At 57.7% G+C, this 27,375-nt stretch overlaps 1 protein-coding gene across 6 annotated transcripts in view; it reads left to right on the forward strand.

Moving 5' to 3' along the window:
- The window catches only part of SRGAP3 (SLIT-ROBO Rho GTPase activating protein 3), a 331,270-nt gene that overhangs the window by 298,044 nt on the left and 5,851 nt on the right, over positions 1 to 27,375 (forward strand). For 4 of the 6 annotated variants that reach the window (XM_070051217.1, XM_070051214.1, XM_070051215.1 and 1 more), the window contains 8 exons: positions 1,303 to 1,380; positions 8,896 to 9,030; positions 10,537 to 10,642; positions 11,142 to 11,369; positions 14,350 to 14,429; positions 24,358 to 24,538; positions 25,340 to 25,489; positions 27,056 to 27,375. The exon at positions 27,056 to 27,375 is cut by the window's right edge and continues 8 nt beyond it. In XM_070051217.1, coding sequence (XP_069907318.1) covers positions 1,303 to 1,380; positions 8,896 to 9,030; positions 10,537 to 10,642; positions 11,142 to 11,369; positions 14,350 to 14,429; positions 24,358 to 24,538; positions 25,340 to 25,489; positions 27,056 to 27,375 — 1,278 coding nt within the window. Of the gene's footprint in view, positions 1 to 1,302; positions 1,381 to 8,895; positions 9,031 to 10,536; positions 10,643 to 11,141; positions 11,370 to 14,349; positions 14,430 to 24,357; positions 24,539 to 25,339; positions 25,490 to 27,055 lie in introns of those variants that run through there. The other 2 variants (XM_070051219.1, XR_011379673.1) reach the window with 2 other exon arrangements.

A 27,375-nucleotide genomic window follows, 5' to 3' on the forward strand; every position in this document is an offset into this window, starting at 1 on the left:
TGGAGGTCTCCTGCCCATTCCCTGTTTCTGGGAGCAAACACCCATGGGACAGTCATTGTCTCAGTCTCGTTGGGGTGTGTGTGTGTGTGTGCATAAGTAGTGTCTGGAGAACCCAGGACCAGATGGGCAGATCCAGGGGCCAGGAAAGGTGGGGGAGGAGAACTGTGGCAGCCCCTCTCTCGCTGCCACCCAGCCCCAGAGCCCTGTGCCATGTGCTCCCAGTGCCATGGGTCAGTAAGTCAGTTACCATGCCTACACTGTAAGCTCCAGGCAAGAGACAGCGTCTTGGATTTGTTAGCCGTAATGCCAGAAGCATGGAAGCTGCACCTATCCATTACTCATCCCTCTAAAAATGTACATACCAGGTACGTAGCAGGCACTGTGGTAGACAGTGGGAATACAGGTGTGAACCAGACAGGTGTGACACCTGCCCGCGGTCACTGGTATTCCCAGCTAAAAGGCCAAGGACATCAACAAGCAAAAAAGTGAAAGAAAACTGGATTTTCAGCTAGTGGTAATGCCATGGAACTGATTAAAAGGGGTGGCTGTTTTGGCTGAGACAGCGAGGTGGCCCCCAGGGAGCAGTCGCAGCCAGCCGTGCGTGGAGAGGCCTGATGCGGGCAGGAGAGTCAGCATGGCTGGGGTCAGGAGCCGGGACTTGGGAGGCAGAAATGCAACTAGCAAGGGGGACAAGGGTTTGTTGAGCGTATCCTGTGTGCCAGCCAAGCTCCCAGTAAAGCTGGCATTTTAAGACTAAGAACTTCCTAAATTAGACAGCAGAGACTTGTTTTCTATGCAAATACAGACAGCAAAAGGGTCAGGCTCCCCATTAATTCCCACTTAGGACTAGGCAGGCCCTTGAATTGCTCTGGTCCTGTGTGTAGGTTACTGTTGAGTGGTCGCTGTAGCTTCAGGGTCCGGCCTATGGCCTTGGAAGATGTACAGGAGGCCGTTCCTGGCTGGTAACTCCGTCTCCCCGCGCTCGTGTACTCCGGGCCGGAACGTGCCATCCAGGCTGAGTCAGTGCAGGGGAGGGGGTGTGTGGTGCCGGCACCCTTCCCCGTGGCCCTTCCGTGGGCCTGGATGGGAGACCTCAGCCACGGGAAGCAGGCAGGCCTGTCGCATGAACAGTTGTACTTGCTGCAAGATCACATCTGGGCTTCTGCCAGGAGAGACTTTGACGGCAGTGACTGTGGGGATGGGGGCGGAGCCAGGCCGTGGGCGGAGTTTCTGCATCCCCCAGGGTCCTGCAGAGCCCTGGTCTCCTGGTGCTCAATGTCCCTTTATTTGTTTCTTTTTTAGGACTGCAGCAGCAGGGCATCTTCAGAGTGCCTGGGTCTCAGGTCGAGGTCAACGATATCAAAAATTCCTTTGAGAGAGGTGGGTGCAGAGGGCTGTGTGGGCTGGTGGCTGGGGAAGCCGGGATGGGTGTTCTGAGTGTCTGGGAGCCGCCAGGGAGCCGCCAGGCTGCAGGTGCTGGCTCGTTCTGGTTCTCTGGAGGTGACGTGCAGCTTCTCTTCCCGAATTCATGTGCTGAGGCTGTGCCCCTGGAGCTTCAGCTGTGGCTGGTGTGTTCATTCCACCACAGTTGGCACACGCTGTGACCTTTCGGTTCCCTCCGGAGAGCCCCCTGTTCACTGTTCATGCACTACCCCAGGTGGAGCCTCCCTAATCCCCAAATCTGAAATCCCAGATGCTCCCAAACCTGCAACTCTGTGAGCACAGCTGTGATGCCCCAAATGGGGTTCCCACACCTGGCGTCATCTGAGGCATCACCATCGAGACACAAGCAACTACTGAGCGGTGTGTAGAGGTGCACATGGAGCTAATGTGGATTTCATGCTTACTCTTGGGTCCCCGCCCCAAGATTATCTCATTGTCTGTAGGCACGTATTCCAGAGTCAGAAAAAAAATATTGGAAATCCAGAACCAAGCCTTTGGGTGAACTTGGTTACCCTCCAGGGTAAGCTGGTGGGGGGTGACTGTCTCCAGGGGACGGTGCAGGGGCTGCTGGGGGCAGAACCTCGTGAAGAACTCTGGAACTTTTATGTGAGTCTGTAATGGGTGCTGCGCTTCAGGAACGCTGAAAGCACTTAGAAGACGCTGAGTGGCTCTCGGGACCCATGTGTGTTCCTCTTTATGCAGGGTTTTGCCAAGCTGCTCACTGAGGGGAGAACACCTACCCCCACCCCCAGAGAGGTTCTCCAGTGCTCAGCTGGCTTGAGCCAGGGTGTCGGCGCTCACTAGGAGTGACACAGCCTAAAGCAGGACACTGACGGCACTTGGTGTGGTCTCCCTGTCTCTAACGGGGGCTGCAGGCCGCTGGGGGTCTCCATGCCGAGAAGGGACCCGCCAGGGAGGAAGGGCTCTGTTCTTCCCAGGCCTCTGCTAGGCAACCCACTTTTTACCTCCCTGCTGGCTTGGAATTCAAAATCCACATAATTCCATAAGGGAGACCATCACCAAGTCATACTCCTTGGATCTAGGACAGAACTTGGAATTCGCAAGTCCACACCCTTGTCCCAGGAGAGGGAAAAGTTAATCAATCTTCAGGCATCTTGAAAGGCACCTCTGTACCCGGGTACTCCACACAGCACCTCTTCATTCAGGTACCCACACAGTACCACTGTACCCAGGCATTCCACACAGTACCTCTGTACCTGGATACTCCACACAGCACCTGTGCACCCAGCTACCCATACAGCACCTCTGTACCTGGGTACTCCACACAGCACCTCTTCATTCAGGTACCCACACAGTACCACTGTACCCGGGCACTCCACACAGCACCTGTGCACCCAGGTACCCACACAGCACCTCTGTACCCGGGTACTCCACACAGTACCTCTGTACCCAGGTACCCACACAATATATCTGCATCAAGGTACTCCACATAGCACCTCTGTACCCAGGTACCCACACAGCACCTCTGTACCCGGGTACTCCATATAGCACCTCTTCATTCAGGTACCCACACAGTACCACTGTACCCAGGCACTCCACATAGCACCTCTGCACCCAGGTACCCACACAGTATATCTGCACCCAGGTACTCCACACAGTACCTCTGTACCCAGGTACCCACACAGCACCTCTGTACCCAGGTACCCACACAGTACCTCTGCATCAAGGTACCCCACACAGCACCTCTGTACCCAGGTACCCACATAGTATATCTGCATCAAGGTACCCCACACAGCACCTCTGTACCTGGTTACTCCACACAGCACCTCTTCATTCAGGTACCCACACAGCACCTCTGTACCCAGGTATCCACACAGCACCTGTGCACCCAGGTACCCACACAGCACCTCTGTACCCAGGTACTCCACACAGCACCCCTTCAGCAAGGCACTCCACACAGCACCTCTCTGCCCAGGTACCCCACACAATACCTGGGTACTAGGTACTCCACACAATACCTCTGTATCCAGGTACCCACACAGTACCTCTGCACCAGGTAGTCTACACAGCACCTCTGCACCCAGGTACCCCACTAAATAGTACCCACACAATACTTGTGCACCCAGCTACCCACACAGTACCTCTGCATCAGGTACCCCACAAAGCAGCTCTGTATTAAGGTACCCCACTAAACAGTGCTTATCCAGGTACCCTACACAGCACCTTTTATTGAGGTACCCCACTAAACAGTGCTTATCCAGGTACCCTACACAGCACCTCTGCACCCAGGTACCCCACACAATAACTCTGCATCTGGGTACCCCACACAATAACTGCATCCAGGCACTCCACACATCACCTCTGTATTGAGGTGCCCCACTAAATACGTGCTCATCCAGGTACCCCACACAATGCCTGGGCACCCAGGTACCCCCTACAATAAGCCTACATTCAGTTACCCCACACAATGCCTGGGCACCCAGGTACCCCACACAGTAAGTCTACATTCAGTTACCCCACACAATGCCTGGGCACCCAGGTACCCCACACAGTAAGTCTACATTCAGTTACCCCACACAATGTCTGGGCACCCAGGTACCCCACACAGTAAGTCTACATTCAGTTACCCCACACAGTGCCCGGGCACCAGGCATCTCTACACAAAGGTATCCCACACAGCACCTCTGCATCCAGGTACCCACACAGGACCTGTGCACCCGAGTACCCCATATAATATCTTTGCACCCAGGTACCCACACAGCACCCTCACCCAATACCCACACAACACCTCTACATTCTGCTTTGCACCCTTTTGGAAAGTGCTTCCCCCGTCCAGCGCTCTCAGCTCAGATCCGCTGCCTTATTCTCTGAATGTGTCTGATTGGGAGTTTGGTCGGAGAGGCCCAGTGACACACCCAGGTCCTCGCTGTTCTGTTCATCGTGTTCTGTGCCGGCCTCTGCCAGCTGTGCCAGGCAGACACTGTCCCCTCCGGCGAGCTGCAGCTCCTCTCTCTGCAGGCTCACTCCCTCTTTGCCTGGAAGAGCTGCCTTCTGACCCGCCGTCTCAGTGCCAGGCTGAGGTCTAGCCCCAGGAGGCAGCCTGCAGCCCCCGTGCACGTGTCGGTAGCGGGTGTACAGAGCGAGAAATGCCAGGATGTGGTGCTCAGTGTTCTCGCGGGGGCCAGGGGCAGCTTCTGCTTCTGCTCCGGGATCCTGGGTGCTCGGAGCCTGCCATGCGCAGGATCTCCCCGCCCCGATGTCTGCCCAGGTGTTTGTGCGTTCTCTCCACAAGCACACATGGGGCCCTCTAGGTACAGGGTTGTGGCCTCGAAAGGCTCGGCCACTGCTGCTCAGGGAGCCCGTTAGTCAGCGCACAGTGCAGACAGGTGGGGCCTCGGTGGAGGAAGCCCTGGGCAGCGTGGCAGCTGCAAGCCCAGCTGGAACAGAGGGAGAAGGAGCAGCGAAGCCGGGACGGCGTGAAGAGTCTGGGCATGGGGTGGGGCTGTGGGGAGAGGGGAGGATGCAGAAAGGACTTCCCGAGCCCAGGGGCCAGCGGTGCATCTCTGCATCAGCATCTGGGACGCAAGTGTTGTCCAGCGCTGCCCGGAGCCCTGTGACGTCACTGGCAGCCCTGTCCAGGCCCTCCAGGTTCTTTGTGTGTGCATGGAACCATGGTCTGCAGCCTTCGCTGTTTCCCTTGGGCTCACCCGGTACGCAGAGCCCTGGGTTGGCCGCCTGGGTTCTAAGGGGACGCCTCCCAGCACGGTGCCTCCGGCCCAGCCAGCCGGCCCCTGTCCCACTCCCCTCCCCTCCACAGCCTGTCGGTGCCCATGGGAGAGCAGGCAGCCCCCTCTGCTTCCTGTCCATCGGGACCATGACTGGGTAAGGTCAGTGCCTCCTGCACCTTCCCGGCTGCTTTGCAGGGCTGATCCTCTGCTCCTCACAGCCCTGGATGGTCTCAGGCTAAGCCAGCTGGGCAGACTGTCTCCTGGATACAGCTGGCCTTGCTGTCTTTCCCGCTCTCCGCGTTGAATCCCTTTCCTTGCCTGCCCATTTTACTCCACCTGAGCCCACCGGGAGGCCATCCTCTAAGAGAACAGGTGCTGGTGGGGCTCTGTTAGGAAAACGCTGTCCTTGCTCCCCAGGCTGGCTCGTGCTCCCTCTCTCACTTCCTCTTTTCTGGTTCTTCCTGTTTGCCAGCCGAGGGTCTGGGGTTTGGCTCCTCCCCCAGCTGACCCCTGGGGGATTGGCGTGCCCCTCTTCCCGGCTGTCCTGCTGCATTCCCCTGGCGACCAGGTGGCCAGGTCCTGGGCCTGGCTCAGTGTCACTCCTCCTACGTGCTCTTCACTCGCTCGTGGTCTAGCCTGTGATTGGATTCTCTCTCCAAGCCAGCGCGACGTGTGTGTGTGTGTGTGTGTGTGTGTGTGTGTGTGTGTGTTTAGCCTTTGTTCCTTTTACATTCAGAGTCCTTCTGGTCTGAGCCCCGCAGGGTGGCCGTCCTCGCCACGCGTTCAGGGGCTCTGGGAGCCCTCCCTGACCCCCAGGAAGGTGCTCTCGGAGGAGCATGGCTCTCTTCTCCTTAAACCTCAGAAAGATCAGGCTGTGTCGGAAATCTACTCAGCGCTTACTGTTCCTAAACTTGCCGCCTTCTCCTTCCAACATGAGCCACCCAGGCTTTGCGTGGGAATTCCTCTGCCACTGTTGACTGTACACCTTCAGCACGCTGCTTGGATACGGGAAGGAGAAAGGGTCCTGGAGAGGCAGGAGTGTGTCAGGCCAAACCCTAGAGAGCCCCGCCCTTGCCTCCCAGGCCCTCCTTCCCACTGTGGTCCCCACAAAACTCTGTGGTGCCCCCTACAGGCAGGGTGGCAGAGGTGCAAGGTGTCTCGTGCAGGGCAGGGAGCAGCTGCAGCAGGATTTGGGTTTGATACCCCAGGAGGGCCTGACACCACCCGTCTGAGGTCTGCTTGCTGCCTCAGGAGAGGGCTGTGACCAGCACTTTCTGGGACAGCTTGTTGGGGCTGAGAAACATGGCTGGGCCTCTGGCTGCAGGGAACTGCCCAGCTGATGGGTGCCTATATCCAGGTTTTCCTGGGCCCTTTAAGGCAGCCCTGCCCTGCAGGTGATGCCCATGGCGTGGTCAGAGTAAGCTGTGGGTGGGGCTGTCCGGTGAGGCTTGCGCCTCCCGCCAGGATGGCGGCTCACACAGGTGAATGTGGCACTCTCCCAGCCTGCCTGGGGTTTCAGCTCCCGTTCTTCTCCTGGAAAAAGCTCCCCCTCCCGCCACCCATCCTGCCCATCTCAGCCTCTGGAGATCCACTCGCTCCTGGAGCCGCAGCTGGCCAGCCTTGCCGAGAGCCTGGGTGTGAGCAGCTCTGTTGGTGGACTGAGCATCTTTGGCTAGGAAGGGCAAGGACTCAGGCTGCGTGTATGGGCAGGTGTGGGCGTCCCGGGCGGTGCACTCGCCTGTAGATGAACAACATGGGAGTCATGCCTGGCAGTGGAGTCCCCAGGGACAAAGGGGCAGTAAGAGGAAGCGCCATCTCTAGTTCCTTAGGCTGCTGCTAGGACAGAGAGGGGGCTGAGGAGGGAGCCCTGCCCGCCCCACGCCTCCCCCCACTCACCTGCACGTTGAGTACTCCTGATCTGAAATGCTTACTCCCGGAAGTGAGTGTTGGGGATTTGGAATATTTGTATATATTGTGTACATATGTGAGTATGCATATCTGTGTGTGTGCATAAAATATCTCAGAGACAGAACCCAAGTCAAAGCATGACATTTGTCTGTTTCATGTATGCCTTGTATTCACAGCCTGAAGGTCGTTTTTTACAGTATTTTTGGTACTTCTGTATTTTGACTGTGACCCCACACGTGAGGTGTGAAATTTTCCTTTTGTGGTATTGTGTTGGAACTCAAAAACTTTGAGGTTTTGGAGCATTTAGGATTTCAGATTAGGAGTGCTGAAGGATTCAGATTCGGGAGGGAGCGGGGAAGGAAGGGTTCTTGAAATTGAGCAGAAGTTATTACTAGATTCTGAAACCATGGCTGAACCCCGAGGAACACAGTTCTGGGCCCACAGTCTGAGCACCTTGGTTCTCTGAGTATCATGTCCGACCACTCACTTCTCACAAAGGGGAAAATGTCAAAAATTTATTTTATTTATTTGAGAGGCAGGGAGAGAGAGAGAGAGAGAGAGGGAGAGAGGGAGAGAGGGAGAGAAGGGGAGAGGGAGAGAGGGAGAGAAGGGGAGAGGGAGAGAGGGAGAGAGGGAGAGATCTCCCATCGCTTCATTTACTCTGCAAATACCTGCAACAGCCTGGACAGGGCCAGGCCAAAGCCAGGAGCCCCAGGCGTTCAATTCAGGCCTCCCATGTGAGTGCAAGGGACCCAGGTCTTTGAATCATCACCTCCCAGGCTGTGTGTTTGCAAGAAGCTGGAGTTGGGAGCAGAGCCAGGACTGAAGGGCAGGTACTGTGATACGGGATGTGAGCGTCCCAACCAGTGTCTTAACTGCTGGGCCGAATGCCCACCCTGAGAAAATACCTTTAAATGTAGAGACCTGGAGGCCACCAGGGGACCTGACCCGGGGACCAAACTCCTGTCCTCCTGGTGGGACACGGTTGTGTACCCACAGCATTGCACGTGTAGTATTCCTGTCACAAAAAGACGTTTCTCCTGACTGTAATCATGAGGAAGCAGTCAGACGGCCACAGAACGTGGGGCCATCCACACGGCACATGGCCTGCCCTGTCCAGGAAGTCCGTGTTAAAGACAACAAACCAGCACACAGACATAGCAGGGTCTCTGTGACCTCCAGAGGACGAAAAGACTCACAGGCACAGAGTGAGTCGCGTGAACACTGCCTAACTCTTAGCTCTCGAGAAAGTTCTAGAAAAGCTGTCTTGTGGCAGCTGGGGGTGTTTGAGTGTGGGCTGGATCTGAGAGGTTGTTTGGGGATGGTTGTTGATAGTGTTCGGGACAGTCACGTCGTCACGTGAGAACTCTGCTCTTGGGAGCAGCAGCGCCGTGCCAACGCCTGCAAAGCCTCCTGAGCTTTGAAAACATCAATTCAGAAAGATGAGTGTAACTAGGGGTTACTTTTACAACTGTTCTGTGTCTTTGGGCATTTTCTAATAAGTTGCCGGAGAACTTTTTAAAAATACTTATTTGAGACATAAGGAAAGAGGCAGATAGCTCTCATCCACTGGTTCTCTCCCCCCCCAAATGCCTGCCACAGGAGGCAGGCATGCAGTCCAGGACTCCCAGTGGGTGGCAGGAACCATCACCACTGCCTCCCGGAGTGTGCCTAGGCAGGAACCTGGAGTCAGGGGCAAACCCAGGCGCTCCGTGTAGGAGCCTTGACCACCAGGCCGGCCGCCCACCTAAGGGGTACTTACCCACGAAGGAGGCTGCCCGCGGCACCCTCCCTCCAGTTCAGCCCGCCCTCCGCCTCCTTCCCGCCCTGAGACCCCTGGTTTGCCTCCCTGCAGGTGAAGACCCCCTCGTGGACGACCAAAATGAGCGAGATATCAACTCGGTCGCCGGTGTCTTAAAACTGTATTTCCGAGGACTGGAAAACCCACTCTTTCCTAAGGAAAGGTTTCAAGACTTGATATCTACCATTAGTAAGTATTCCTCAGGGGAGTGAGAGCATGCCCCAGCGTCGTCCGCGAACCAGCTTGCTGGAAATGAGGCCCTCGCAGGGTGTCAGGCCCGGCTCTGGAGGTGACAGGTACCCCCTGGTCACCCGGCGTCACTGCCCTTGTGCCGGCTTTTCTGACTCCTCGTAATCCTGACAGAGGATTCTGGTTTCTCGTTTGCAGAGAGACACAGTTTCCGTGTACAGTAAGCGCATTTGAGAAAAACACTGCTGGTACATGCCAGCCGAGCTGGGATCGGGGCCTGGAGGTGAGGGCGGTGGAGCTGGTGTGCATGGAGGAGCCTCAGATGCTGGGGTGGCTGGGGCAAGGCTTCCTAGAGCCAGGCCAGGAAGGAGAGCTGGAGGGGAAGTCCTTTGTGTATGGCAGGGAGGTACAGTGGGTGAGGCCTCCAAACCCCGGGTGCCCCAGTGGGGCGCTGCTGGAATTGAAGGTAGAGCAACGGCTTGTGTTTCCCACACATTTGGGACCCTGGATACCAAATGGCAATAGTGCCCTGCAGCCCCTGTGCCAGCCCTAGAGAGAGCCCCGCAGACTTCCAGGTGCCCACGGGCTGTCCATGTCACCCCGTCTGCGATGCGAAGCTCCGGGACTCCGGGAAGGGGCAGCCGCTGGGAGACGAGGCCGCAGCCTCCTCGTGAGGGCCTGGGATGCAGAAGAGAGAGGGGGAACGGCTGTGTTCCAAAGGGACAAACCCACGGAGCGTGGAGGTGGGCAGCGGGGCCGCGGGGGGAAGCCCCGTCTGGGAGAGAAGTCGCCGTGGCGTGGGAGGTCAGCTCAGAGCCCCACGGCTGCTGTCCCTGGCGTCACCTTCCCAGCTTGCCCGTTTGCTGCCCGGGCCTCTGGCAAACACCCCAGGGCTGAGCTGAGAGGCATCTGCCAGGGTTTCAGGCCAGCCCTTGGCTTGAGAGGTGGTTGTGTGTTGGGCGTGCACTTCCTGGACAGTGCTGTAGCTCCTGTTGAAAGGGGGTTAATGACACATGGTCCCCCGCTGAGCTTGCCAGCACCTGTGGGTGACAGGTGACAGAAACTCCACTTCAATGGGCTGGGTCTGTACCCAGATGCTTTTAGGCCCGGCTGGTCTCAGACTCTCACACAGCATTGGTAGGAGCCTGTCTCTACTCCATCTCTGTGCTGCAGTCTCTCAGGCAGGACCTCCCTCCTGGTAGCCCCCGGCTGCTTCCCTCCAACCACGTCCAAGGTGCCTCTCTGCTGGTTCCTCCAGCCCTAAATTCCAAGGATGGACTCTGATTGGTTCTGTTTAGGCCACACCCCACCCCTCCCTGTGGCCAGGGATGTGAGGCTCTGATTGGCCAGGCCTGGATCCCTCCCTGATCTGGCTGCCAGCTGAGAGTAGAGCTGGCTCCCCAGATCCAGGTGGTCCCAGAGGTATGTGGGAGGCGGGGCCGGTGAGTGGGCAGCTCCTTGCTCTCTGAGGGTAGACGGCCCCTGAAAAGCCCCTCTCTGTTCCAGAACTGGAGACCCCAGCCGAGAGGGTGCATCAGATCCAGCAGATCCTCGTCACCCTGCCCCGCGCCGTCATCGTGGTCATGAGATACCTCTTCGCCTTCCTCAACCAGTGAGTGCCAGGGTGCGGGCACCACCGGGGTGTCCTGGGGCTTTTGCAAGTACTATGCTTTTTTTAAAAAAATTAAAAATTTATTTGAAAGGCAGAGAGAGAAAGAGGCCGTCCATCCGCTGATTGACTCCCCAGATGGCCACAACGGCCAGGACTGGGTCAGTCTGAAACCAGGAGTCTGGAACTCCATGCTGGTCTCCCATGTGGGTGGCAGGGGCTCCAGCACTTCGGCCATCTTCCACTGCTATCCCAGGCACATTAGCAGGGAGTGGATAGGAAGTGGAGAAGCCGGGACTCGAACTGGTGCTCTGATACGGGGATGCCGGCATTGCAGGCGGTGGGCGGCCTAAACCACTGTACCACCACACAGGCCCCAGGTACTCTAATGTTTTCAGCAGAACCTGGAACCTTCTTGGATCTGAGTAGAGCCCCCCCAAAAAAGAAACCCGGAGGGAGGATTTGCCTCTCCCAGATGACCTGTGCGTGCCTTCTCTCCCAGCCTCTCCCAGTACAGCGACGAGAACATGATGGATCCCTACAACCTGGCCATCTGCTTCGGGCCCACCCTCATGCACATCCCAGATGGGCAGGACCCCGTGTCTTGCCAGGCCCACGTCAACGAAGTCATCAAAACCATCATCATCCATCACGAAGCCATCTTCCCCAGCCCCCGGGAGCTGGAGGGCCCCGTGTACGAGAAGTGCATGGCTGGAGGGGAGGATTACTGGTAAGACGCCCCGGCCCCAGGAGGAAGCCTGTGTGCTCCTGCTGCGCTCAGTCTCCCTTCCACCTGCGTTTTCTCGCCAGGGCTCCACAGCAGCTTTGTGGGAGGCGTGGGTGCGTCAGCCTTGTGGGAGGCGTGGGTGCGTCAGCCTCCGCTGGCTGAGTTACAGGGCGCTGGTTTGAGCCAAGTGGTGCTTTCCTGGGGTGCTTGGTTCAGCAGTCTGGGGAGACAGCTTCAGGTATAGCTGGACCAGGGACTCAGCTGCGATCCTCAGGACCTGGTCCTGCTGCCTGCCCGCTTTGACAGCCCCTCCCGTGCCGGGCACAGGAGGCCCCCAGCAGCTGCAGATCTGTGACCCCGTATCTGCATGTCTTCAGCAGAAAGGGAGCTGCCCCTTCCTGAGTGTCCCAACACAGCCCAAGAGTTGGGTTTGCTGTTGGGGCTGGGGCTGCGGTCATGAGCACGGTGGGGACGAGTCAGAAGGCCAGAACTGGCGGGGGGTGGAGGGCAGCCTTTCTTAGGAGGCAGGGGAGGGGCGATGACGTGTCCCACCCTTGTCCCTTCCCACCTAGCAGTTCTGTTTTCCACATCAAGCGAGCTCAGTTCTTTGAGATCAGCAATCACTAGGGGGCGCCTCTGTGTATTGCTAACTGCCCAGAGTCTTAGGGAGAATATTCTAGAACGTTTTCAGAATCAGGGCTGACTGCCTTCCCCATACTAAGACCTTACCGTGTGAAGACAGGAAAAATTTAGAAACGTGGTGAAGATGGGAAGCCCCGTGCCCGCCGTGGGAGACCTCTTCTTTCCTGATGTCGCGCCAGCACGCAGCTGTACGCGTAGGCGACTGCGGTGTTGCCGGCCAGGTGTGAGCAGAGCGTCCCTGGGCTGCAGGCTTGCTTGCCCTCTCCGGGCGTACCTGGACCGTGCTTCCTGCAAGGGAGGGGCTCCCGCTGCCTGGGTGTCCCTGTGCGGGGCTGCGTGACAGCTCCTCACAGCTCCCACCCCTTGCAGGCCGCGGGCGGGAGTCTGTCCCAGCTGCACCTGCGGCCAGTGAGCGCCACTTCCGGACAAGGCGAAGCCTTTTGCGCCTCGTCTCCCACCGTTACCAGTTCTCTATCTTAGCCTCAGTATACACGAAGGGACTTCAGCAAGTCTGTGGGAAATTAAGTTGAGAGATAAGCTTATTTTTGGTAGAAAAAAAAGAAATTGAAATCCATGCATAGTTTTTTTCATGATACGCATTTTTCAGGAAGTTTTTGAAAACCACTTGTGTGCGTGGATTTCGCACCAAAATAGATGTATCTTTTAATGCTGTTTCCCATGAGCCTGTGAACGTACCCTTTTATAAGTAGTCCTGGGCCGGGCCCAGATCCTGGTGCACTTGGCAACACCTGTACTTTTCTAAGCTCATTGGCTTCCCCACAGTAGTTTGGAAGGAGGGGTTCAAAGCTGGAAAGGGAGATCTGACTAGGGGTCTCGGCACAGTGGACGTCATCCCCCCGGCAGATGGTCGCCAAGTGTCTGGTGTGTGCCGGGTCGGGGCAGGAAGGCAGGGACGTAACCCTGGTAGGATCAGCCAGGTGCGGGGAGCTCTGAGGAAGCAGGGGTAGAATGTTCCAGAAACAGGGCTCCCTGCGCTGGTCTGCAGGAAGTCCAGGCCGAGTTTATCCTGGGGATCGATGTCAGCCAGCCCAGTGAGGGGTGGGCAAAGAATGTTCTAGGCCTAGAGCGTTGGGTGAACTGAACAGAGTGCAGCATGACCAGGGCAGGGTGAGGGTGGAGCCTGCACAGGCCACATGATGAGCCAGGTTAGGAGCTGTCTTGGAAGCCTTTCTGCCAAGTCTGAACCTTATGCAGGTTTCCATGCTGAAGCCCTTCTCCCTTTTAAAGACATTTGTAAAAGCCACCTCCTCCAAGAAGCCCTCCCAGACAATGAAGGTCACCTCAACCATTCTTGTCTCTGGCCATTTCTTTTCTCTCTAAGACTATCTCAGCTTGCAGGCGTTTTCCTCCCGGCTATTGACTTGGGCTGCTTTTCTCACCTCTGTTGCTAGAATGTCTGAGGCACGTGGGCAGGGACCTCGTCTTCCTCACCCATCACAGCATCCCTCGCACAGTAGGAAACCCGACCGACTGCCTGTGGGAATGAGCTGTGGCCTCAGGGAGCTTGTGAAGCCTGGGGGGCGGGGTGGGAGGAGGGGGAGGCGCCCAGGGAAACCATGCCACACCTTAGCAAGTCAACGTGGCTGACCTGGGTCCCTCGGTGGCCATGCCTAGCACTGGTGCAAGGCCACACCTGTGCCCTGGGCTCACCGGGGCTCTCAACATGGCCCCACACAATTGCCCTCATGAGCGTCCGTCACCTCACAGCTGTGGCCCTCGGCTGTAAGATGAGGGGGTCAGGCGGGGTGAGGGAACCCATGGCTGTTCCCGTGTTCTGCCCCGTGGTCTGTCTGGGGATAGAGGTCAGGGTTTGGCCACATCCATCCGTTTCCTGCTGCTGACCCAGAATCCCTGAGATGGGGCATCGACAAGGAGCTGAAACGTGTTTGACTCCCGCAGGCGGGCAGTCCGAGAGCGTGGCGCTCACCCCGGCCGGGGCCTTGGTGCTCATCGGCCCACAGTGGGAGGCCGGAGGGCGAGAGCGAGTGGGAGAGCGAGCGGGGCCCAGACTCGCCTTTCTGAGCACGAATGCGTTTCTCACCAGGCCCCGCCTGGTAACACCGATGCCTTAGGGATTGCGTTTCCCGCTCGGCGACTCTGGGGACCTACTGAAACCACCTTGAGCTTTCACAGCTGTCACCAAGGAGACCCGAGGAGGGGAGCTCGGGCAGGGCGTGGGGTTGGGGTCTCCTGGCTGGGAAGACCCCCCCCCAAGGCCACGCGGTGGAAGAGCTGCAGGGCGGGGCTGGTGGACGGGGGAAGGTGCGGGCCGGGTGAGGGTCCGGAGCCCTCAGCTGACCCCTGCGTGTGTCCCCTGCAGTGACAGCCCGCACAGCGAGCCAGGCACCATCGACGAAGTTGACCATGACAACGGCACCGAGCCGCACACCAGTGACGAAGGTGAGCGAGCAGCGGTCGTGGGCCGGGTGTGTGCCGGGGGACCTCTTGTGCCGGCCCATGCCAGCCTTACCCCAGGGGCTGGGCCCCAGAGCCCCCTGCGGGGCTCCAGCGAGAACGCAGCCTCCTGCAGAGGAGCCTCGGCCTGGCACAGAGCACTGTGCACGGTGCGCCCCGCACGCGGCCCGCATGGTCGCCCTGTGTGCCCTGCGTGGCCCAGGGGCAGACCCCAGGGGCAGGGGTCCTAGCGAGGAAGCCACCTCTGCCCCTCCATCTCCTCTCCACGTGGCTCTGCATGGCACCAGGCCTGTGCTGGAGCCTGAGGCACGTGAGGAAGCGGACATGGGGCCTGGTGGAGCTGCCCGTGGTGCAGGGCGAGCAGGCCAGGCTGCAGGTGGGGCCCAGGCAGGGGCTCCCTGATGACGGAGCCCCAGAAACGAGGCGAGAGGGGGGAGGCCGCCTGTGCTCTGAGGGACCCACCGGGGTCCTCTGGCCCTCTAGATGCAGCAGGGAGAGCTGAGCTAGTCGCTGGGGCAGGTGGCCTGCGTGGAGCAGCGATCTGGCCACCGTGGGCCCAGGGCCAGTGCCTCCAGCAGGCAGCGTGCCCGTGCTGCCCGCCGGGGTGCGGGAGCGTGCTGTCAGTCCTCATCAAAGCAGCAGGAAGGAGCCCTCTCACACCCAGGTGGATCACGCCTGCCTCCATTTTCATGGGTTGCAGAATGCGTGTTTCCGCATTTTCCCGGAGGAAGGGGCCCTGACGTCGCTGGGCGCCCTGTGGCCCGAGCGTGGCGCTGCTCTCTCCCTGTGTTGCGTTTACTCTTGCTACACACCATGGCTTCACAGCGCTCGTACTTAGCTGTTGGTTTCACTGTTGGCCACCATGAGGGGCCGCAGTGAGGCTGCTGGGAGGCCGGGCGAGTAGGCTGATTTCGGTTGCTAAAGGCAGAACCCCAGCTCCCATCAGCCCTGGCACAGAAGGGAATCAGCAGCTGGCACCGAGTCTCAACAGGCTAATCCCCCACCTGCGGCACCAGCACACCAGGTTCTAGTCCCGGTCGGGGCACCGGATTCTGTCCCGGTTGCCCCTCTTCCAGGCCAGCTCTCTGCTGTGGCCTGGGAGTGCAGTGGAGGATGGCCCAAGTGCTTGGGCCCTGCACCCAATGGGTGACCAGGAGAAGCACCTGGCTCCTGCCTTTGGATCAGTGCCAGCCGCGGCGCCATTGGAGGGTGAACCAACAGCAAAAGGAAGACCTTTCTCTCTGTCTCTCTCACTGTCCACTCTCCCTGTCAAAAAAAAAAAAGGGGGGGGGGGGAATCAGCTCACGCGCCCGCAGATTCCGGTGTCCTGGCACAGGTGGATCCAGGAGAGCAGGCTCTGTCTTTTGTTCCACTTCCCTGCGTGCTGGCCCCATTCGCACGCTGATCTCCCTGTAAGGACGTCTCTGGCCGGTCAGGCTTTTTCCCCAGCTCCTCCTTCTCATAGCTCTGGGGAAGGTCCTGGAACGAGGCCTCACTGGCCGGCCTTGGGTCATGCACCAGGCGTGATCCAGTCTCCGTGGGTTGAGAGGAAGCTCGCGGGCCAAGCCTGGGTTGCAGATGTGGAAAAACAAAACCAGATGTGAAGTTGAGCTTTCCCAGAGTCCCGAGAGGCTGCCACCATCCTGGACCCAGCGAACTTTTGATTGGAGGGGGTGGGGGTGGGCAGGTGCTGCCTGCTGCTGCTGCACAGCCATTGGCTTAACTCCTTCCTCTTCCTCTCTTCCTCCCTCGGCCTTCCACCGCCTCCTCCGCCTCTCCCTGTGTCTTTAACAGCTCCCCTTGCTCTCGCCCTCTGTTGCTCTTCTCATTTCCGGGTGTTCTGACTTGTGTCTTTCCCTCTCCCTCTCTGCCCTGCCCTTCTTCCCCTGGGGGAAAACGCGTCTAGTGCTAGGAGCCCAGAGCTGAGAGCTGCCGGGGCAGCGGGAGGGGCAGCCGCCCACTGAGGCCCTGTGCCCTCACGCACCTTGGTCACTGCTCACCTCCCGGGGTGCTGAGGTCCCCACAGCTGCCCCCAGCTCCTCTGTCTGGCAGGTGTAAGACTGCTGTGGGCATTGAGTACCAGGAGGGCCAGAGAGAAGAGGGCTTGCTGGTCAACCAAGAAGCAGATCCCTGGGGACCAGTGCACAGAACACTGCCCTCCCCAAAGTTGGAACAGGGGCTCATGGTGTCCCAAAGCGGGCAGTCCGAGTGCTGTGTCCGGTCCCTGCTTGCTCCTTTAAGTCTTTGTAAGGCTGCCAGCTTCTGAGGATGACAGAGGCGGGGAGACGGGCGGCCACTCTGCAGGGCAGCTGCTGCCTGGCCCCTGAAGGCTCTGAGCGTCCCACACGTGTCGGCGGCCTGTGGAGAAGCAGCGCTGTTCTCTCTAGGAGGACTGACCACATCGTCTCCGTGTTACATTCAGGCGGCCCTGGCCACAGCAGCCTCAGGAGCAGTGAGCGCAGGGGCAGCCGAGGGGCCCGGGGCTCAGGGGGAGAGACCTGGAGTTGGCACACGGAGGGCGTCTGTGGCCGTGTGACCACAGCAGGCTGCATCACCTGTGGCCTCCGTTTCCTTACCTGTGAAATGGAATGACAGCCCTGAGGGAGTCCCGGCCTGGGTGGAAACGAGGTGGCATCTGCAGGGGCTTAGCTCAGTGGCTGGGACAAGATGGGTCGCAGTGAATCCCTGGCCAGTGCCTGTCCCTCCAAGGCCACATAGAGAATTTTCATGACCTAACCAGTCATTGGCAACCTCAGCCTCCTGATTTTACTTCCTGTTTCCCCTAAGACTTTCACAAGAGGATCATCACCATCTTCTTTTCTGTTGGAAAATGCCTTTCAAACGGCAGTGGTGGGCTTCGCAGGTCAGAAATGGCTTAGAAGGGGGCTCCGGGGCCTCCGAGAGTGGATCTGACTGGCGCCAGCTGGCTGTCCTGTCTCGAGCCCTCCATACTTCATGGGGTGGACTGGGAAATCCAGTGTGGGCTTGCCCCTTGGTCTCTGAGATCTGGAAGGAAACCACAGTTAGACTGGTGACCCTTGGTTGTCAGAACTAAACCAGACGAAGCGTACTAGGCTGTCGTCACGAAGCTAAATGAGGTATGAGGTCAGCAGGTGACGGGAGCACTCACACCAGTGTCAGGGGCACTCAAGGTGGGTACCCTCGCCGGCTCCCTCAAAGCCAAGCCACCGCCGGCTCTGAGGTTAACACACCGACCTTGAGGTTAACTCTGGTTCCTCTCCTCGTCGTGTGTTCTGGAACTTGTAAATGGAATAGCTCAGAAGAGCAGTCCTGGGCGCTGTCTGCTTTCACGCTGCGTGGCACATGGGATCTGTCTGTGCTGTGTGTGTTAAAGACAGGTGTTGGTGGGATAAATGGTGGTCGTCCATTGATGCATGAGTGCCTCGGTTCCCCTTCAGCCACGGCCACCCCCCGCCCCCAGTAGGAGTAAAGATCAGTGGCCAGTTTATGATGAACTGGGCAAGTGCTCCCCACCCCTCGTGAGAGGGGGTAAGCCAGCAGCACCCCCTGGCTCAGCCCGCTCCCCACGGAGGGCTGTTACACAACGTCACGAACCATGCGGTTCACCCCCAGAAGTGTGCCGTGCGCTGCTTGGCAGCATGTTCACACAGGTGGGCAGCCTTTGCAGTTTCAGAACGTGGTCATCTCACAGAGAAACCCCGGATGCTTTAGCTCGTTCCCTTGATACACGACAGCCCTGTCCCTGCGTCTGCCCCCCGCCTGAGAGCCCCTCTTCCCCTCCCCGTCGCGGTGGAGTTACCTCGTCTGGACACCTCAGAGGATCGCACAGTGTGAGGCGTTTGTGTCTGGCTGCCTTCACTTAGCGTGTTTTTAAGGTCTGTCCGTGGAATCCTTCCTCGTGGCTGCGTGGACGGATCACACTTTGTTTTTCCGTTTGTCTGCCGAGGGAGCTGTGGGTGGCTTGTGCTTCAGCTGTTGGGAACACTGCCGCCGTGAGCGTTGTGTGCAGGTGTCTGTGTAGACGTACGATGCAGTTTCTCTGGGTGCACACCAGGAGTGGCATCGCTGGGTCGTATAGTAGCTCCGCGAACCATTTTGGGGACGGCACGATTTTACATTCCTGTTAGCAGAGCCCGGCTCCGTTTCTGCACGTCCTCACCAGCTTTTGCTCTTGTCTGGCTTTTCTGCTTCCAGCGCTGAGGTGACTGTGACGGGGCAGCTCACCGAGGCTTGCATCTGCATGTCCCTGATGACTGATGACAGGGACCTGCGTTACATGTCCTTACTGGCAATTTACATACCTTTTTTGGAGAAACATCTCCTTAAACGGGTCCTTTGACCATTTGATTATCATGGAGTTGTAACAGACCTTTATCTTGGGTCTTCAAAAAGATCATGGAATTGCATATTAAAAAAAAAAAAAACCACGTATGGATTTAAGAAAAATTGAACCAAAATTAATTTACCTTTTAATTTTTTTCCATGGACTTTTTGAAGTACTCTGACTCTGAACATAAATCCCTTCTCCGCTGTCTGATTCTGTGGCTTTGCCTTTGGACTTTCATGTTATGCATTTTTAATCAGAGAACTGTTTTTTGAATAAAAGACTTATTTGAAAGGTAGAGAGAGAGAGACAGACAGAGAGAGGGAGGGAGGGAGAGAGAGAGAGATCTTTATCTTCTGTCACTCCCCAAATCGCTGCAATGGCCAGAGCTGGGCCAGGCCAAAGCCAGAAGCTTCATCTGGGTCTCCCAAGGGCCCAAGCACATGGGCCATCTTCCACTGCTTTCCCAGTCCATAGCAGAGAGCTGAATCAGAAGTGGAGCAGCCAGAACTCAAACCAGCGCCCGTGTGGGATGCTGGTGCCGCAGGTGGAGGCTTAGCCCGCCCCCCTTCCTCAAGAACTTTTTAATGAATAAAGCTCAATTCATCTATTTTTTTCTTTTGTTGTTTGTTATTTTTGTTTTATATCTAAGAGTCCTTTGCCAAATCCAAGTTCATCAAGACGTGTGCCTATATTTTCTTTAAAGGGTTATATAGTTTTAGGTTTTCTGTTCAGGTTTTTTATCTGAGTTAATTTTTGTGTCTGACATAGAGTAAGGGTTCAGCCTCCTGCCTTTGCGTGTGCTTGTCCAGCTGTCACACAGCGGTTCTTTGAAAGTGATACCCTTTGCCCCACTGAATGGGCTGGGTCAGCTGCCCTGGGCGCGACTTTGGACACTCAGGTTTTGCACTGATCTAATTGCGTGCATGTCAGCTCTGCCTTGTCTTCAGTGCTGCGGCCTAGCAGTAAGCTTTGAAACTGGCAAGTGTTCAGTCCTCCAGCTTTGTTTATTCCAATGTTGTTCGACTGTTCTGGGTTCTTCTCAGTTTCAAGCGAGGTTTAGAATCGGCTTCTCAGTTCCTACACAGGAGCCGGCTGGACCCTACTGGGGCTCACCTTGAGTTTGTGGATGGACGGGGAAGGCCGCTAGCTTAGTGCTGTCCTCTGATCCGTGAGCCCAGCGCATCTCCCAGCAGCTTAGTCCCCTTTGATTTCTTCCACCAATGCTCTAAAGAGCAGGAGACTTGCACTGTACTCCTTTTGATGCCCGTGTGAACAGAATCATTTTCTTAATTTTATTTTTGGATTATTTATTACAAGTGTATGGCAATACCATTTGTTTTAGTAGACTGCTCTTGTACCTTCAACCTTGCTGAACTTGTTCATTTATTTAAACAGCTCTTGGTAAACTCCTAATGATTTCCTGTGTTCAAGATCATAATAGTTTTCCTTCTCCCTTTCCAACCTGGGTGATGTTTGTTTCTTTTTCTGGCCTAATCTCCCATGCCAGGGCCTGCAGTGCAGCGTTGGGTGGAAGTGATAGAACGTACAGCCGTGTCTTGCCCCTGATCTCACAGGGAGAGCAGTAGTTTGGTCTGAGTTACCGAATGTTGACTCACAGCTACGCGTGTTTCTCTAGGACCCTTTTTCATCACGTAAAGTGCTGGGAGCAGCGTCCCTCTTCATTTTTTAGTTCTAGTTATTTGGGTCTTCCCTGTTCTCCTTGGATTGTGTAGTTAAAGGTGTGCCAGTTTCATCGACTTCCGCAAAGAATGGGCCGTCTGCTTCACGGACGTCTGTCGCTCTTGGTCTCTAGGCATTCATTCATGCTCTGATCTTTACCAGTTCCTTCCTCGAGCTGCTTCTGGTATGGCTTGCCGTGTTTTTCCTTGTGTTTAAGGTGGAAGTTTGGATCACTGAGCTGGGATTTTGTCCTCCGTAAGAGAGAGTCTCGGAAGCACTGCCGTAGCTGGACCCCGGCGGGTGTGTTGCGCTCTTCATCTGCGTCCAGCTCCAGTATTTCTGAATTCTCTTTCGATTGTTGCTTTTGCTCCTGGGCTGTTGGGGAACAGGAAGTTCAGTTTGCACCTGTTTTTCGGTTTCCTTGTTTTCCGCCTGCTCTTGGGGCTCGTTTTGCGGTGGAGCATCCTGGCGAACGTCCGCTGTCGCCTGTTGTCAGGGGACGTTCTGCGGCGTCTGTTGGGTCTCCCTGGCTGGTGACGTCGTGTGGCCTGCTGCTTGCTTTGTGGTCTTCCGTCTGGTTGTTACAGCCATCCGTGAACGTGACATGTTGAGGTCTCCGCCTGTTGGCTTTGACCTCTCTGTTCCTCCCTGTGTGTTGCTGTTGTACCGTCTGGTGTGGCCTGTTTCTCACCGCTCCGTCTTCCTGAGAGGTTCAGCCTTGTCTCGCGGTCTCGCCTCTCGCCCAGTCGTTCTTGGGGAGCTGTCTCTTCGCTGGCTTTTTGACCAAAGGACCACCCCCGAGGCTTGAAGTGCCTTCTTCTTCCTCTTCCTCTTCCCCCCTCCCTTCTTCTCCCCTTTCTCCTCCTCCCCCACTGCTTCCTTTTGCTTTCTTCACATGTTCCCCGGGGCTGTGCCCACCTCACCCGTCATTACATCATTTCCCGCTGGTGCCAGAGCCCCAGGTGGCAAAGCAACCTGAGGTCGCTGTGAGAAGGGGAGAGGAGAGGGAGCCCTGTGGCCAGGCCCTGCGGCCTTCCCCGCACAGCGGATGAGAAAGGAGAGGAGGCACAGCCATGTCCCAGCCTTCCACAGCGACACGGCCCAGACACGGAGGGCGCCTCTCCTGGAGCAGAGTGGGGTGGGCCTGGGTGGGGGCTGGGAGGTGCCGAGGAACAGAGCTGTCTCTTCTCCCGTGGGCAGATCCCTGGGGCCTGGCCGAGGTGGGGAGGGGAGTTGGAGCTCCATGGGTGACGGGCAGAGGGGAGTCCGGGGCCGAGACTGGTGAGATGGCCACGTGTGGGACTCCGCGGTGAAAGCCAGGCTCCAGCACGACTTTGGTCTCCAGAGAAGCCTGGCCCAGGCCCGTGTGACAGCCTCTGAGCTGCTGCCGCCACTGCCCACTCTGCGTCCAGCGCTGCCCTGCTCTGCCAGGGCTTTGTCAGTGTGGCTCCAGCCGGGCCCCTGTGGGGCCATCCTCGAGCCCACCTTTAGCTCTGGAGTGGCCTGTGCACCTCTTGCCTGCTAGAGGGCTGGGGAGCCCTGCCTGGCACAGCTGGCCTCTTTACAAGCAGGCTGATTAGATAGCAGACACGTGGCAGTGTGTGTGTGTGTCTGTGTGTCTGTGTCTGATATACGCCGTCCGTATGCAAGGGCTGTGACAGGATTCAGGTTAGCAGGTGGTACACACACCGAGAAGCCTCTGTTCCTGCTGCGTGTGGCCTGGCTCAGGGCTCAGTGCCCCACGCTGGGCTCCCATGGCCACCCCTGGACACAGTGGCTCAGCTCTGCCTTGTCGCCTCATCTTACCTGGGGCTGATGTCTCCAGCACGTGTCTCATGGGCATCCAGTGAGCTGACAGAGGGGCAGCACTCAGCATGTGGTGAAGCTGGAATTCATTCATGCAAGCAGCGAATACGCGCAGAACGGCTGCCGGGCCCACTGTGGTCCTGCACCTCCTGTGCCAGTGGTCTCCACGCTGTAGCAGAAGGCCTGGCAGTGAATGGATTTGAAACGATGTGTGTATAAATGTGTTCACGCACGTGACACACACACGTGCACCTGTTCACATAGACTCTCAGGTTGGAAGAAGTGCTGAGAAGACAAACAGAGCAAGGGCAGGCATTAAGAAGTGATTGGCATGTGGGAGTCTCGTGGCTGGGTGTGGCCACGGGCGCCTTTGTGAGGGCAGTGCCACGTGAGCACAGACCTGATGGTTGATCCACGTTTGTTAGACGTGAGTGAGCGCAGAGACAGGGGAGAAGAGCTTCCTGGTGGGAGGCAGGGGCAAGTTCAAAGGCCCCGGTGCAGGATTTAGGGGACAGGGATACATGTGCTCCCACGTCTTTCACTGTCACCTTGTGTGTTTAAACTGCCGCAGGAGCAGAGGTGAGGGAATCGTGCAGAAGGCTTGTGAGGGGCTGCAGACTGAGCGGGGAGCGGGCGGGGCAGGGGGGGGGGACGAGCCTCAGCATATCCCGAGCACCAGGGGTCTGCGCGAGACAAGGGGACGCCTTGGGGAGGTGGGAAGCCAGGGCGTCTCACCACCTGAGCCCTGGCTGGCAGACGCCCCGTGGCTGTCACGGGGCAAGGCAGGTATTACTACTGTCATGTCCACTTAGCAAGGGGGAGACGGAGGCCGAGAAAGGAGAGCGAAGTTGCCCAAGTCACACAGCTGGAAAGTGATGGAAGCCAGATGTTCTGACTGACCTGTGTGGTAAATAAGTGGGTGGAAGATGGAAGGGTGGGTGGGATTTCCTTTTTTATAGGTGACTAGTATCCTGTTACATTGCACATATGTTATAGACTCACACACACACATATACTCCTTGGCTGAGTCCATGCTTGGCTGTTGTGAACAGTGCTGCTGTGAACATGGTGGGGCAGGTATCTCTGATACACTGTGCCCTTGTCTTTTGGGTACGTACCCATGGTGGGCCTGCTGGATCATATGGCAAGTCTATTTTTATTTTTAAAGAACTCTCCATAGTGTTTGTCTGCAGTGGCTGCACTAATTTACATTCCCACCAACAGTGTGTATGTCTTCCCCTGGCCTTTGGGTCATAGCCATTCTCACAGGGTGAGGTGCTATCATTGCGGTTTTGATTTGCATCTCCCTGATGGCTAGCGATGTTGAGCATTATTTTTCATGTATTTGCTGACCATTTCTTCTTTAGGGAACCATCGATGTCCTTTACTCATTTCTTAATTGGATTGCTTGGGTTTTTTAGTCACTGAATGTTTTGAGTTGTGGCTGTATTCTGGATGTTGATCTTTTGTGTAAGAGGTTCGTGAATGTCCTTCCGCGTTCTGCTGGACGTCTCCTCACTCTGTGGATGCCTTCCTCTGTTGTGCAGAGCCTCTGAGTTTGATGTCATGCCATTTGTCCCAGTTTGCTTTTGTTGTCTGTGCTTCGGGGTGTTATCCAGGGAGTCATCCTCTACGCCAGTGTTGTGAAGTGATTCCCCTACGTTTTCTTCTAGCAGTTTCATAATCTCAGGTCTTAAATTTAGGTCTTGGATCCATCTTGACTTGATTTTTGTATCTGGTGGGAGGTGGGGCTCTAACTTCATTTTTATACATTATATATATACACACACACACACACACACACACACACACACATATATATATGTATATACCAAGTTTGGCAGCACCATTTATTGAGAAGGGTAAAATAATTTTAGAGAAGAAAAATAGAAATAGGACTTGTGTTAAGGGTTAAAAGAAAAACAGTTCTCAGGAGTTTGTCTTAATAAGTTGTCTTAATAAAGAAGCGGAGAACAGGAGGGTGGCAGGAGATAAGGATCCACCAAGTTTGGGGCGTGGCTGAGCCCTCAGTCCTGGATCCTGAGCCACCCGCCCTCCCCGGCAGCGGGGGCTGGAGGAGGCGCCCGGGCTGCCCCCGACACTCTGCTCTCCTTGCAGAAGTGGAGCAGATCGAGGCCATCGCCAAGTTCGACTACGTGGGCCGGTCCCCGCGGGAGCTGTCCTTCAAAAAGGGGGCCTCCCTGCTGCTGTACCACCGCGCGTCCGAGGACTGGTGGGAGGGCCGGCACAACGGTGTGGACGGCCTCATCCCGCACCAGTACATCGTGGTGCAGGACATGTGAGTGGTGGCGGGACCCTCTGGGGGGGGGGCAGTGACTCCACCCTCCTCCGTCTTCCCTGGGGCCAGCGCCCCCACCCAGTGGCCGCCAGTCTCTGCTCCAGAAGTGTGCTCTCAGGACGGGCAGGAACAGAGGAAACCATGTTTCACAATAATGAGGATATTAAAAATAATTTTAGGGCTTAAGAAAAGCCCCCGCGTGCCAGCAGCACGGCCACGGAAACTCTGCACTGTGCTAGCTCTGAGCGCCACTGCCGGCTCCTGTGCTCGGGTACCCCGTGCCGCTCAGGGAAGCTGGTCTGTCCCGGGAGCAGCCATGGGACTCACTCACAAGGAAAGGGACCCAAAGCCCGCATCATCACGGGAGGGAGGCATTGGTGGAAGGCCCTCCCTGTTCCAGGCCACTGGAGGCAGGGATAGAGCCGCAGGCAAGGTGAGGGCCAAGCCACAGGGGGCTGCGGCCACACCTTGCCGAGATAAAACCACTTGTCCCACACTGCCCAGCGTGCGGACTCCTCCGCGCCCTTTCAGACACACCTTTTGGCATTTAGCGGCCCCTGGAGCCGCCTGAGAGAGGGGGAGAGAGGGGGAGGGAGGGGGAGAAGCAGGAGAAGCAGGCAGGTGCACTGTGCTGGGGCAGAGAAAAGGAGCTGCTGGAGGAGCTGACTCCAGAAGGGAGCCCTGTGGGGAGGGTGGGGGAGGTGAGTGCTGACTCCGCCCCTCAGGCAGGTGTCAGGGAGCTCAGCGTGTCCTGGCCTCTCTGGAGCGGGCACCCCCGGTTCACATCTGTCTTCTCCCCAGGGACGACGCCTTCTCCGACAGCCTGAGCCAGAAGGCGGACAGCGAGGCGAGCAGCGGGCCCCTGCTGGACGACAAGGCTTCCTCCAAGAACGACCTGCAGTCCCCCACGGAGCACATCTCGGACTATGGCTTTGGAGGGGTGATGGGCCGGTAGGAGACGCGGGCACACCTGCCCCTGCTAGCGCCGTGCCTGGCCCTGTGAGGTTTGGGAGAAGCAGGAACACTGGGAGGCGGAAAGAAGCTATTAGTGCCCGGTGTTGGGCAGAAAATGGCCCGAGAAAGCCAGGACTAAAGCCACCAGGTGTGGGGTGAAGAAGGGGGCAAAGACATCAGCTCAAACTCCGAGCTTTTCATTTCTAGTAGTAACCAGGACAGAGAGCGAGGCAGGGTGGGGCTGAGTGAGAGAGAGGGAGAGCGAGCGAGACAGACTTGTCTCAGGTCTCTGGGGGCAGACCTGAGCGGTTTTATTGAAGAGTCGAAGGCTGATCTGCCATGTGGTGGGGGAGGTTGACTCTCGACTCCGCCTGCCTGGCCAGGGCCGACGGCCAGACGGCCAGTGGACCCCTGCTTTCCGCAAGGCAGGGAGCATATCCTCCGACGGCGTGGCGCAAGCAAGCTGAGTTGGGGCGGAGCGGAGAGGGGTGGACAGCTGCCCTCTGCTCATCTCATTGGGCTCTCAGGGTGTCACATGCAGCAGTCTGCATGGGAGCTCAAGGCCCTCCTGGGTGTGGTCCAGCGCAGGCCCCAGGGCCCCCCTCCGCACCTTTTATTCAGCTCAGGACTGGGAGGGGCGGGAAGTGGGAGGGGCAGTGGGCAGATGCCACAAACGTCCTGGTCCCTTGACTCCCGGGAGGGCCCGGCCTTCTGTTCTCCTCCTCTCCCTCTCCCTGCCTCTCCTGCTTGCTCCTGGTCTCCCTCTCTGCCGCTGTGCTTTGGGCCTGTGGGGCCCCACAGGCCTGCTTAGCTTGGCTCACGGCACTGCTGCACACACGGCGCTCTGCCCGGCCCTCTCCCACGGCCAGCCTCCCCACTCACCAGGGCCAGAGTGTGCAACCCAGCAGAATCTCCCCAGCGCAGAACCTGTTGCCTTCAAGGTGCTGTCAAAACTGGGTGAGAGATACTGTGCCCCTTTAACAGATTAACACAGTGCATCTGAAAGAGAACGGAGGGACGCCTGTGGCAGACACAGGTGTGAATTCACCCTCCCGGTCCCCACTGCAGCCCCTTGGGCCTGTCTGAGATGGGACACAGGGCAGTCCCATGAGGCCGTGTTTGCTCTTGAATCGCAGGTTTTCTTGAATGGCAAGCTCTGGAAAAGCCCCCTCAAAGTAGCCTTTGTCTGGGGAGCTTGGGCGGGAGTGATGACGCCGGGCTGTGTCCAGTTTGCAGGGGGCTCTCTGTGTTTGCAGGGGTCCGGGGTCCTGCCTCAGTGCCTCGGGCCTGTTAGGAGCCAGGTGGGAGTCCCATGGGCCTGGAGCTGTCCGTGGAGGAGAATCCCTCTGCAATGCACGCCCCGCCCTAAGCAGCCTGGCAGCTGCGGGCTCCGGGCCCCCTGCGGCTGCATTGCACCAGAGCAGACGGTGGGCCTGGCTGTGTGACTTCCCTCTGCCCACCCCTAGCCTGGCGTGTAGTACGTAGATGGGGCTGGAGGACCTCTCTGAGACGGGCCAGGGCTGACCTCTGCCCCACGCCCCCCACCCCCTGGCTCCTTTGCAGAGTGCGGTTGCGATCCGATGGAGCGGCCATCCCCAGGCGCCGAAGCGGGGGTGACACGCACAGCCCGCCCCGCGGCCTGGGCCCCAGCCTAGACACGCCGCCCCGGGCCGCTGCCTGCCCCAGCAGCCCCCACAAAATCCCCCTCCCCCGGGGGAGGATCGAGAGCCCCGAGAAGCGGAGGATGGCGACATTCGGGAGCGCCGGCAGCATCAACTTCCCCGACAAGAAGGCGCTGTCCGAAGCGCACTCCGTGAGGTCGACCTGCGGCTCTACCAGGCACAGCAGCCTAGGGGACCACAAGTCCCTGGAGGCCGAGGCCC

Source organism: Oryctolagus cuniculus, chromosome 10 (assembly GCF_964237555.1).
Source record: "Oryctolagus cuniculus chromosome 10, mOryCun1.1, whole genome shotgun sequence".
Taxonomy (NCBI): Eukaryota; Metazoa; Chordata; class Mammalia; order Lagomorpha; family Leporidae; genus Oryctolagus; species Oryctolagus cuniculus.